Consider the following 13,769-nt stretch of genomic DNA (forward strand, 5'->3'; position numbering starts at 1 on the left):
GCAATGTAATGATGCAACCGTCTGTCAAGTCTTTTTACGACCTTTAAAGGTGGCATTACTACTCTGACATCATTTGACATATGACAACACTTCTTAAATAACATGCAGCAACACACACACGCACGCACACACACACACACACACACACACACACACACACACACACACACACACACAAACACACACTTTGTCCTTCTCATATTTTGTTCTCACCCACAAAGTCTAATCACATGATGACTTGGTCAGAGAGTTTTTGGAAAGAGAGAGAGTTTCTTTGCTCCTCTCTTTCTCTAAATCTTTGTCAATGCGCAAATAACAACAAGAGCTTGTGAATGTTTTAGCAGGCAGAATGGCCCTCTCTCTGAAGTGTGTCAGAACCCAAAAAAGTAAGAAGACAAGAGAAAGAGAAAGCAAGTTTAGAAGAGAAGAGAAGAAACAGTGGAGAGGAGGGGCCATGGTATGGTACGATACTCATTCATAAACATTAAGATTAAAAAGTATATGAAAGTTGCCCAAACTGATGTAAAAACTCTGTAATTGTAAAGTTTTAAATTTTAATGTGTGCATAAAATTATTATTATGAATTCCCATTGCCTTAGGAACAGTAGTTAAAACATTACTAAGACAAGAGTCTTCAAGCGTCAAGCTTTTTAAAGGATAACTAAACCCTCTCTCCTGAAGCTTATTCTGCCCAATGCCTGATTTTGAAATAAATAAGTGGGCTGAGTGAGGGAGAGGATTTGATCCAGAATTAGTAAATATCATATATAGATACCCATATATACACTGAACGTACATTTACACTGTCTACACAGTTAGTCATTAAATAAAAACATTCTTGTGACAGAAATACTAATTTATTTAATTGAGAATTGTATTAATTTTACCAACAAGTAAATCACTGAAATATGTTGTACTTGGTTTGTTCGAGTTCATGACTGTTACCATAGCCATAAATAGAAAGTGTGAAATACAAAATGTGGTGAAATAAATGAAAAGCAAATGTTTGACAAATTTAAAACAGCCAGCTGTGGATGGGGAAAGAATAAGGACAGAAGCTTCTGGGCCTAATAAAAAAATAAAAAAACACGTCATCATTTTCATGTATGTTGTTCACTTGAAAGAAACTGTGTGCCTCCCTCACATTTCTGTAGACACAGAATAATAATGTACATTTGGTTGACACCCTGTCTTTATTGTTATTAGTGGGTTAGTTTCCTGTGCGTGGCTGATGGGAGGAGATTAAATATAAAATAAAATAAATAAACTCATGTGGATGTGTGACCCAGCCCTTCAGGCTCCATGAGTTCCACCACCAAAGTCTTCTTAGAACATGAACATAAACCTGATTTAATAAGTCCACAGGGATTTATAACTATTTTTGAACTTGTTAAGAACAGATCTACTCCACACGAAGAGATTTTTAGTTTGGAGGAAATCCTTCTAAACCAAAAAGCTGGTTAAGACATATTGCATACGCGTAATCCAGTCAAAATTATTTTAATTCACCTACACAATCCACAGTTGTTTTATGTGTAATTCAAGCAATGTCAAACGATGTTAAGCAAAGCTTAATTATTGTTAGACTTGGTAAAATGAATTTCAATTAATTTAGACATCATTGGCTGCACCGTTGTGACAACCGCAGTTGTGAAAGCTCAAGGTCGTGAAAAGTAGCAGTCAAATTGTATTCTGTCTTGTCCAAAGCTGTGACCCAGATCAAACATTAGTGGACCCACTGTAAGCCCTTCACTGACAGCACAGTAACACACGCCTGCTACCTCTGACATTTTCTCACCTGCACCAAGTGTGCATTTGAGTGTGGGAGAGAAAGACAGAGATGGAGAGAGAGAGCGATAAAAGATGGAGAGTTAATCTCTACATCAGAGGTTGCCAATTCAAAAAATCCCCAGAAGTCCACATAGAGAAAATTACCTTAAGACAAGGTTAGGAACTTTTCATAACAGTTGTTCAAGTGGTTAAATCCAGCATATTGTTTATTTAAATATGTGCAAATGTGTTTAAGTGTATACTAAAACAATAATTTGAAGTTGCAGCTGATAATGCTTGCTGTCAGTCCTGCAAACATTTCATAATAAAAGTTGTGTTTTTTTAGGAAAATAATGGATTTAGAGAAGTGTAACTGGTAGAGTGCTGGTAATGAAGTAAGACACTGGTCACAATCCAGTGTGGCTCCAACTCACTGAAATGATTGGTTGAGTGTCGTCATGTGGTCGTTTACGACGCATGGTCTGAATTTTTTGGACCTCTAATGCCCTGAATGCTAAAAAAAGCTGTGCCAGTTAAAATACAAATGCTCCATCAAAACATTGCAGTTATCAATGATTTATGTAAATGGTTTTGAGTCCGAATAGGATGGCATCTGAGTCTGGGTGTGGAGCGGGGTCCACCATTAAGTGACCCCAACTTTACATGTAATGTATTCTTCTTTATTTTTTAGCTTATATGCCATGACAATAAAAGAGCCACACAGTTTTACCAAAAGAGTAAACAATGTCAATTAATATGAACATAACTAACACAAAGGTCTGAGCCAAGCCAACTAAAGGATTAACACGGTGTTGGAGGGCTGAAGATCAGACAGGAAGTGAAGAGTGGAAGAGTGTGACTGCCAGGTCATAAGCACAACAGGGAGACAGGTGCTCCCAGTTTGTTAATTAACTCCGCCCACATACCTGCAAGACAAACAGATTAAAAAAAAAAAACCTCTATCCCTCTACTTAACGGCTAGGAAGGTATTTATACACACAACTGATACACGTGAGTCTTGGAAGATAGGGAATATCCTGTATGTGTATATGTTAATCTTAACGTAATTAGACACACACACACACACACACACACATTTGGTTGTTTAAGATTGCCTATGGAAGAAGTGTCCATGACAACAAGCCATTCAACAGAGACTACTGCATAGGCTAGTTATGAAAAGCTAATCACCCAGAGACATATACTCTATGGGTATGGCGTGTGTGTGTGTGCATGTGTACACTGTGTTTTTATGGAGCATGTTGTTATGTGTGTTATTGGAAAGAAACGGGATGTTTCCAGGCCTGGACAGAGGGCCCGTACATGTTAGAACTGGTGTCCCCTTTGGTTATATATAACAGGTGTGTATCGAGCTTGTTTCCCTCCCTTGTAAAAACATCACATATATTGTGTGGTCCAAGACAAAGTTTCATATTAATAATGCTGTTAAAACACTGCTGTGATATTGAGCCACACAGATCTAAATTTGGAATCCAACAGATACAGACACTTTCACACAGGCAGAGAGAAACAGGTGGAAGAGTCCATGTGTGGCCTGGAACAGGTGGCAGCTGCTGCCCGAGCCCATTTTTTTCACTCATTTCCCCTACAATTGTTGATGTCATCTTGTCAAGAATCCCGTTAATGTCACTTTTTACCAGGTGTTCTTTGCCAACTTTCTCTTACACTGTCTCTTCACCTGTGTTGTGGTGAAGACCACACTGACTGAGACTAAGTCATAACCATGACCAGAGTCTACCTACACCAAGAAAAGACAGAGGCTATACGTAATTCTTAATTTTCATTTTTAATAGGTCTTTTCAGATAGAAGTAATCTGTGTACAGATTCAGAAGCGTTCTACCTACACACTACACAGCACAGCTGCTTTGACTTATAATCATTACAATCAGTTCATTAAAAAGATTTCTTCACAGAATTGCGCACTCATTTCTGCATGACTGGAGCACAGACCGTCTGACACAGTCACTGAACTGAAATACAGCTTCGTGAATACGGCGACTGTTGGCGCTCAGTAGACCAGACTCTTCTGTTAAATATTGAGATTTTTGAAATGCCCTTGCTAAATGTTGGAGAGTGACACGTTTTCAGGAAGTCATTTTAACTGATCTACAGTCAGACATTGTTTGATATAACTCTTGTGTCGTATATTGCGCTCATGACTCTTCCAGTGATGACACTCTCTGACCAATCAGTGGCTGACAGTCTGACGACATCACATTTTAGTATCAGCTCAGTATCAACCTCGTCAAAGCAGGTACTAAATAAAGCACCAGGTGTGTTTTTGTGTGGAAGGTGAACCTTCAGTGTCAAAAAGGCGCCAACAAATAAAATGTATATATAATTATTATTATAATTGTTGTTATCCCCATAGAAAAGTAAAACACATGAGTTGAGTCGAGTTGTTTTTTTTAAATGGTTGGTGATCATCCAATTGTGTTCCCATTAAGAATCTACCCATTGCTGACATCACAAACACGATCACATTTCAAGAAATCCCTATCTCTTATAATGGACACAACTGTAAAGAAAACAATTCCTCAGTCAAACTTGAGTGGATTTATTTTTCCACTCACTCACACATTGTCTACCACTCCATCCTCCGCATAAAGGTTGTGGGGAGGCTGACAGAGCCAGTTCCAGCTGACAGAGTGCGAAAGGCAGGGTAAACCCTGGACAAGTCACCAGGGCCAACACACAGGGAGGAACAAACATTCACACTTGTATTCACATCTATGGTTAATCTTGTGTCCAATCAACCTCTGCATGCTTTGGACTATTGGAGGAAAGTGGAGTACCTGGAGAAAATCGCTATGCACACAGGGAGAACGTGCAAACTCCACACAAAAAGGCCCTTGTTCACAGGAATTGAATTGGTGACCTTCTTTCTGTGTGGCAACAGTGTAACCCTGCATTTCCACTGGACGTGTTACAGCCGCGGCACGTCAGCGGCACGATCGCCGTTGCAAATAGCTTCCATTCTGAGAGCATTTGCACTGAGCGCGCTGCGGAACGTCTCAGCAGCGGCTCACCGCGCCGAATCGCTTTAGATATCTAGCAGTTCTATTTTGCCGCTGCTGAACCACATAAACTTCAACAGAGCAGATCGCACCAGGCAGGAAGTGCGACACAGACTCAAAGTAAAACATTTCCATCCCCCTTTCAAAATAAAACACAATACGCAGGTCATACAGCCTGTCACAACTTCACATTAACATTACGTCCTGACCGGTGCTACCAGGTCAACAGTCTGATCAGAGCGTCTCAGAGAGTCATAAGAGAGACTGATTGTTGAAGTGGAGAAACGTAAAATCATTTATGACAACAGATCAACAGTTCTTCCACGTGGGAGAATGAAAGAAGTTGTGTTGTTGTTTCCTTTACACACAGAGTCTATCGCGGGATCTCGCGAACTCGCGTCCGTTCGAGATTATCGCGCGATCTTCCGTGAATATCGCTGGCTCCCAAGGTACCACGCCACAGTGGGGATTGCCGCTGGGCAGAGGTCGAAGCAGAACCGTGTCGCTGACGTGCCGCGGCTGTAATGCCTCCAGTGGAAAATCCGGGGGCAAACCACCACTACATCATGTGGCCCAAGTCAACACCAGTGTACCAATGAATATCAAAATTGTTTTACTCCTGTGATCAATTCGCCCCCAAAGTCGAATAAGGTTGGGCTCTGTTTCACAGAACAACATAATAAGCTTTGACACCGTTTCACACTGTGTTGTGAGAGCAGTCTTTGTCAGACAACAAAACATTCTAACCATTTATCTTACTGTTGCATTTGAAGATTGAAGTTTAACGATACATACAAATGCTATGAATCAGGTGTGGTCACAACCGGTCTTGATGTAAATCCAGAGTCTATTTAGACTGAGACAAATGTGCCCTAAAAAGTGGTCTGAAGACTGGTCTCTCTGCACATATTCTATTCCGTCTATAATCTTCTGTTTTTATAAATTTGCGTGAGAGACAGAAAAAGCAGGACTACAAAAGGTAGGAATATGAGAAGAGACTGAGAGAGAGATAAGATGGAAGATGGAACAGATGCAAAGAATCAACAGTCCCTTGTGAGTCTGATAAAAATAAACTATTTTACCCTACATTCTCTCTATCTTTCTCTCTTTGTCTTTCTCAACTGGAGGGCACACAGAGTGAAACCTAAGTGCTTCTCGAGGGGAAAAAAAGCACAAACATATCAGTACAACCTATGTGAGGCTTGTACTGTACATATGGGAACACCGATGCTCAGCCCTGGTTCAGCAACTTCACTGGGATTCTTGCTTCACATGACTGAGTGTGTGATTGCACACTGACAAAACACACTGTATCACTGTGTTTTCTGTCACTGATTCAGTTAAGCCTGAGGGAAAATACTTTATGACTGAAGTAATTTGTTTACTGTCAATCAAACGCTGGCTACTCTGATTATTTTCTTAGGCAAAAATGTGTTTCATTTCCTTTCCTTTATTTTGTGGACATTATGCAAAATGTGACATGGACCAACATAGTTTTTATATTGTATTATTATAGGTATTTGGGTCTCGAATCATCTTCCACAATTGTGGTTGCGAATCTACAACAGAAATAGGCCTGCAATGACTAATCAATTAATCATTTTTCAACTATTTTGACAAGCAATTAAGCAGTTTAAATGTTCTTTCTTAATAGTTATTTTTTTTTTAAGTTTTTTTTTCTGTTTTTGCTCCATACATCAAAGAAATCATTAAAACTGATTAATTGTGGTTCATGAACAAAAGAAGAACATCATCTTGTTAAGGTTTGGGAAACTTTTTGACATTTTATGAACCAAAAAATGTATCGATTAATCGAGAAAATAATAGACTATTTGATAATGGATAGATTAATTGAATTTCTATGACAATAATTGTTAGTTGGAGTTCTAGCTCTATACGTTAACAAATCTGTCGCCAATGGCCATGAAAAGTCTCCTCACTTGTAACTAAAGATATTTCTACAGAAATTACTCTCAGTTCCACTACAGGGGAAACAAAGGGAGGGGAGGGGAGCACACTATTCAGAATTTGAGAAACGCAAACATCCAGCTCTCCAAGTTTATGGGAAACCACTCCATGGTCATTCAAAATGTATACCGTACACACCCCAGGAAACCCAACTCCACTCTGAAGATTCTTATGGAACGTGCTTATGGATTAAAGGTCTTAAAGAGAACTTCTCCATCCTCCAACTCTGATTTAAAGTCTTTTCACTTCATGATGAAAACAAGATTAACAGAAAAACAAAAGCAGCTGTATGTGTGACGATGATAGAAAAAGTATTTAGAAGGAGCAAAACCAAAGGATCTGCTGTACTTTTTATTTTTAATTGTTGGCTGTTCTCTTGGTTTTCAAGAATTTGCAGTTGTGGACTTGTGTTTGTGTGCATTCCACTGGCTCTGCTCAGAAAAAGGGGTGGACAGGTCAGAGGGAAGGTGCACTTTTGCAGCACACCCACATCTATAAAACCAAATACCATCTCTATCTTCCTCTCTGGTTATCAAATTGTTCTGTGGTCCATAAATGCATAGAAACCAAATGGATCTCTTTTTATACCCATCGATTTTGGGGATTTGAATGGCCCATTTGACAGACCACAGTGAGAAAATCACAGGTGGGAATAATCAAATTAATGATGACTGAGCTCCATTTAGATTCTGATTTGTCGTCAGGATGGATGCTCACACTGTGCTGACTGTCAGGCTGTCATTAACGTGATCAGTCGATATGTGTCCATGCTAAGTCGAGCAACAAAAGAAGCTCAATTTAACTGTGCATGCAAACTTAAAGCCATGTACTCGAACGACTGGTCCTTGTCCCAGGATACAAGCACAAGTACGAAATCGATTTATTGAATGAAGTTTGTCTGACTTAATGTGCTTTTTCAGCTTGTTAGTATTAGATATTTTACAGTTTATCAAAACAACTTTAGCTGACAGCTAGTTAGTCCATGCCAAGCACTATTTTATCCTACTACCATGGAGTTCAAAATTATCAATTCTTTCAGCAGGATACATGCCGTCTCCTCATCAGTCAAAAAATGCACCAGTCTGTTTTTTTCCCTCACTGTCATCTTCCTTTGTGATACATAGCTTCTTCTATTATTTATCAGTAAAAGCTCAAGGGAGAGAACTGTGGAACATATGTAGAGCACCTATAGGCCAGTTTGAGTTCAGTTGAACGTTTATGTGCAGTAGAAATGTGTATCCCAACCATAGTATCTGCACGTTAGTCTGACTTTGAGAAATTTGACATAGAGACTCTCAGTCAGATTCAAGTCATGTTTTAGACAGACACAATATCCATCCATCCATCCATCCATCCATTATCTACTGCTTTATCCTCCACCGGAGGGCCGCCAGGGGTGCTGTGCCTATCTAAGCTGACACAGGGCGATAGTCGGGGTACACCCTGGACAGTTCAACAGACACAATAATTAGATTTTTTCCAAATGGCCTGTTATTCTGCTGAGCAAAGGACATATTGATCACAGATCAATTATTTGCCAAAAAGTGAAAGAACATTCCAAGTTCTGCTGTACTCTGTAAATGCATGGTCCACCACTATCTCATTATCACCCAGTCACTTAGTTGTTGATACAGTTGGACCTCAGCTCATGTTTATGTAGCCATGGGGTATCAGTGTTATCCTCCCCTTCCCCCTCCTCCACTGCCCTTCTGCCCCCTGACCCTCACTTTCAAAGATGTCTCCTGGGGTTAAGGGAGAAGGCTGGAGATGTGCCTGTGTGCGTGAGCCCATGTGTGTGAGCTTGTATGTGTGTAAAGGGAAGATGGTATGTATGCTTCAGAGAGCTTTAGTATGTTCAATGAGGAGCTCCTGCAGAGCAGGAGCAGGCTGCTGCTCTAGTTCATGCACTTCACTGCTCAGATAGAGTTAAAAACGTAGGAAAGTGGGAACTTTACCCACAAGGACACTGCGGACACACATGGATTTTCCAAGTATCAAGTATTCCCAATGACCTGTAAGGGTCAGAGTTCTTTCATCTCATAGTCCCATGTGTCACGGATCAGAATTTCCCTCCCTAAGATTCCACAGCTTCTCAAGCTGCCTAAGAACTACATTTGTTCTGATTTCCTTCTCTTTATGAGTAAATCTAAGTCAGACTCACCTGTCAGAGGGATGATAAATTATTTATATGATGATATAAATGATTCACAATGCAATAATCCTGTGTCACTTGCTTAATGGAGCCTGCAATGGATTTAATGAAATTCTACAAATTTATGAGGATAATGTTTCTGCCCAGTTGCAGACATGAAAATTATACCTGCTTACCAGTCCTCTGGCAATGGAACTTCTCAGCCAGGGAGAGTGCCAAATATTTTCCCCGCCAGCCAAAATGCAAATGAGGCCTAATGGAAATATTAAATGTGATGTTGGAAGCCAAATAACCAAGACTAGCAAGGCTGTTTCCTGGAAGCTCCACTCATAACAACGATATCACTGAATGGGTGTGTTTCCCCAGACTAACAGCATAACTAATGCTCACAGGTATCATTAGCTACCTACAGATGGCCGTGTGTGTGTGTGTGTGTGTGTGCGTGCATGCATCAGTATGCGAAAGCTTGTGTGTATAATTATGGATCTCCGAGTGCTGAGTGAGAGACATTTCTCTTTGGGAAAGCCATCTGCTGAAACAGACCTGCACCATACATCCTGAATATAACAATGCAGGAAGGACCAGAATGTAAAAATCTGTGACATCCGGTGGGTGGGTAGGAGGTTTGGGGGGTTAAGGAAAAAACAAAGGAAGAGAGGGATAAATGATACTAAACTGCCAGGGAGTATTTGTCTGGCACCACTTTTCATCGCAAAACTGACAACGGCTCAGAGTAGGGATAGGGAGGCAGGAAGAGACAGTCCATCAGTGACACATCCGTAATAAACCATGGGACAGGAGGACTACTCCTGAATTGTCAAGTGACTTTTCACTTCATTGAATACCACTTAACTGCTATCCTTGTAAAAGAACTTAGTATATGATGAATTATTCTGAATAATTTGCCTCAGTTGATCAATTTAATGAACCAGTACAGAGCCTTCCAACCCAATTTCTATCAGCTAAATCAAATGTAAAGACAAGAGTAATGTGCATTAACTTACATTGAAACTTTACGTAAGATGTCTGCAAGTGATTTTAATTTCCGTAAGGGAACCTCATTTCCTTGACTGAAATGTAACACAAGCAGAACCAAACAGCTAGCTAATAAGCCATGAAGCTTGACAAGCCTTGTAAAGAGTTAATTTGTTTGCGTCAACTTGTTTTTTTTTAAGTTGGTATTTTTATAGGTGAACAGCGCAGAAGGACCTATTTTCCTCAGAGGACACAGGATCTCATGGTCACTACAACTTTTATCACTTCATCGGCACAACTTCAAATTATGATCATACCATATGGTTGTATGATATATGTAAACATTTGTATTATACAAGGAACTCACCATTGTAGAAAAGTTTTAGTCTTGGGATGTTGTTCTTGGTCTGGGTCTGTTGGGCTCCACTTCCCTCCACACTGAGTAGAACCATCCCAACCAGCAGCCCAACACTGCCCCAGTGAAAGCCCATGTCTTGGGGGCAAGAATGTCCAGATGGGTGCTTTAAATGTACAGCTCCAGGGCAGCTATTGCAGAACAAATGCTGTTCCTGTTGTCTGGTGATTATTAGGAAAAAAGGACGAGGGGGGTCAGCAGTCCAGACTGGTTTTCAGCAGGTATCACCCCCTGCAGAACTGAACGTCCCTTTCCTGTTCCAGGGGTCAAAAGCTAAAATTAGAGTCCAACAGAGACAGAACCTGTAAAGTAAGAGTTGGGGGTTATGGGTCAATGTCACTGCAAGAGAGACTCCCACACCAGTCCACAAGTCCAAGGTATACTGAACCAATCTGAGCGCAAATGAGAGGTCTTCACCATGCTAAATGATACGACGCATGAGAGGATCTGGGTTCATCTGCCATAGTTTTCTGCCCCGATTTCTAACCAGCATGACGCTCCGTCTGAACTGCAATCCACATTAACGCTGAGTCTCAACCTTCAGCTACAGAAACAGGTCCAGTTTCTTTCAGATGATAATCCACTGCTTGTTTAGCAAAATCTGCACTGACTCTGTTTACTTATCTGCCACTCTCTCTCTCTCTCTACTTAGCATTGGTCTGGATTAGTACAGCACGAGTAGCTCTGGTCTGTCCCCACAGCAGCAAGGCACACAGTGCAACTGAGAACAGCTGAGGCAGACAGCACAGTTAGAGAGAGAGCGAGAGTGAGAGAGAGAGAGAGTGAGAGAGAGAGAGAGAGAGAGAGAGAGAGAGAGAGAGAGAGAGAGAGAGAGAGAGAGGGAGGGAGGGGGTGCAGTGTAGGCGGGAGAGGGGGAGAGAGAGAGAAAATAAGAGAAAAGAAAACTGTGAAAGCAAAAGTAGTAGGAGAGGAGAGGTTAGGGCAAGGCAAAAGGTTAGAGTGAGTGTGAAAAGAGGAAAAAACTGCTAGAAACTAATTTCTTAGTGAGAATTCTCTTATTAAAGTGTATTTTCTATGCATATAACACAGTATATAAAATAAATATGAATACAAAATAATACAATTCGACAAAGAACATAAAATTTGCCAAATACTTAAAGAATTATCTCACTCTTGCTGTTTGCAGCCATTTGCTATCTATTATATTTAATGTATCAGGAAACATGATAGTGATCCTGTACAAATTGCAGCAGATACAGTTTCACTCTCCTGGCTGAAGAAGCCAGACAGTAAAACTGCAAACAAAGTGGCACCTTCACGATGTGAAATATCATCTTACCTGAGTCTGATGGATTAGCGGCAAAGCTTCCGTCACAGTGTTGCAGCTCATGCTTTATATTCAGCTTTCTGAACAACACACAGATGCAGCTCATCAGACTCATCTGTCTGGCGATGGCGCCAAACAATTTTTAACAATCCCATGGGTGAACACACACAAGTTCCGTGAATAATGTTATCTTTAAACATAACTTAATTTTCAAGGGTTAAACTGGGGCCAATGTCATTCTGTAGAAAAGCAAGGGAGTTTTGGTTCAGAGTAAAAAAATCTAGACATGAAGAAGTGGCAATGTACAAATCACTATTAGCAACAATTAATTGCTTTATTATTGAGCTATTCTCGGTCAGAAAAAACCATGTATATGTAAACATAATCCACATTTTGTATAGTTAGTGTTCCAAAGACATTATACGACAGGGTAAATAATATTAAATAGTCACTTAAACATAGACATAGATAAAGTGGGCATTTATTGGCTACTCAATCTCAGTCTAGAGGGGGAGTTCCTTGTCTTTCCTCTGAAAGCATCCCAAATGAGGCGTCAGTCTCATAAACAACAGACCTTTAGTGAGCTTATTCCCTCTCGTGGTGAATTATAATGAATTTGGTGGCAATGGTGTGGTTAGGATCACTAACTGGCTCAGACACTGGAGAGGAGAGCCGAACTAATCTTGTAACGAAAGGATGGGCCTCACGGTTATGCTAATGTTAACTGGTGCTCAGAGGGTGCAGGGAAAACACTGGAGACTGTGGGGAACAAGTGTCACGCCACAGTCTCTGCTTCCCAAACAGACTGGATTAAGGCCTAGAACAGACAGATCCTTTTGTCTGCTATGTGGAATTGGCAGTGTTGACGGACCAGTTCATTATTCCAAGGAGCATGTAACACAATCTGCCATAACCAAGGCCAGACGGAGTGATTGTTTGAAGTGAATTAGGAGTGAATGACCCACTTGAGAATGTAACTCCACGCTTCTACTCCTTCCTTGATGATAACTGCAATGTTTTCATGCATTTGTTGTTCACGTGTTAGGTGGAAAACATTAGCTTCATTTGCAATATGGGACACCCACATTCATTCGTTTTCCACCACTTTATGCACCGGATGAGAGTCACAGGGTCGCTGGAGCCATTCCCAGCTGACATAGGGCAAAAAGCCAGTCCATTCCAGAGCTAACATACAGATAAAGAGTCACTCTCACATTCACACTTATGGTCAATTTAGAGTGTCCAATTAACCTCTGTATGTTTTTGACTGTGAGAGGAAACTAGAGTATCTCGAGAAACCCACACACACGGGAAAAACATGAAAATGCCATACACTTTGCTGTAAGGCAACTGTGCTAGCCACTTCCCTGCTGTGTGGCCCATGTGACAACCACAGCACCATCTAAATTCTTAGGTCCAATCCCATTTCTTATTTTTACCATCATCCCTTGCACCCAGATCTAAACCATGCAGCGTCATGTTTAAAATATACCGCTCAACATAAATGTCATCCATAAACCCTATAACTGTTGTTATAGTGCTTGCGTGAATTGTAATGTGCTGTTGCAATGATATGATATGTCAGAAAATGTCTTCAGTGCCTGGAAATGGTGGTCCAGTTTTATATAGTTGTATATACATAGACCAGTATAGACCATTTGGTATGTACAATACAAAATTCCTTTTGTACATATTTTAAAACCCTTTTTTGAGGTATGCCTGTGAAAAAAATCCCCATTTGAAAAATCCCCATTCACCCTACTACCTCGACAAAAGTTGTGACACTCGACACTGAACATGAACATGCACAATATAGGGATCGGGCTAAATTGTGGAACCAAAGGCTGAAATGGAATTGAGCCTAGGCTGAAGTGCTTACACCAATGCCTCACCTTGTAATTAATAAAAAATGCAAATTGAAAATTAGCAGTTAAATTCTTTTGGTCCATCCTATAAAATAGTGCTGTGAGAATGTTTCTGGCACTGGGGAAAGCATCAAACTCGAGATACTCCCTTTCCCTTGATATTTATTTACATTTTACTCATCTCTACTCTTTGTTAGTTCTCAGTTGTGTTGGCCTTGAGACAACATTTTTAATTCAGAACATTCTTGTAACTCTTCCCTCACCTCTTAGCCTTGATATTGTTCAAAAGTATACCGA

At 40.4% G+C, this 13,769-nt stretch overlaps 1 protein-coding gene across 1 annotated transcript in view; it reads right to left on the reverse strand.

The window, feature by feature from the left end:
- The window catches only part of sema3ab (sema domain, immunoglobulin domain (Ig), short basic domain, secreted, (semaphorin) 3Ab), a 32,162-nt gene extending 21,141 nt beyond the window's left edge, over positions 1-11,021 (reverse strand). Inside the window, exon 1 of the mRNA XM_083893324.1 lies at positions 10,272-11,021. Within this exon, the coding sequence (XP_083749450.1) occupies positions 10,272-10,395 (124 nt within the window). The 5' untranslated portion in view covers positions 10,396-11,021. The remainder of the gene's footprint in view (positions 1-10,271) is intronic.
- Positions 11,022-13,769: the final 2,748 nt, after the last annotated feature.

Source organism: Microchirus variegatus (assembly GCF_963457635.1).
Source record: "Microchirus variegatus genome assembly, chromosome: 8".
In the NCBI taxonomy this organism is placed as follows: domain Eukaryota; kingdom Metazoa; phylum Chordata; class Actinopteri; order Pleuronectiformes; family Soleidae; genus Microchirus; species Microchirus variegatus.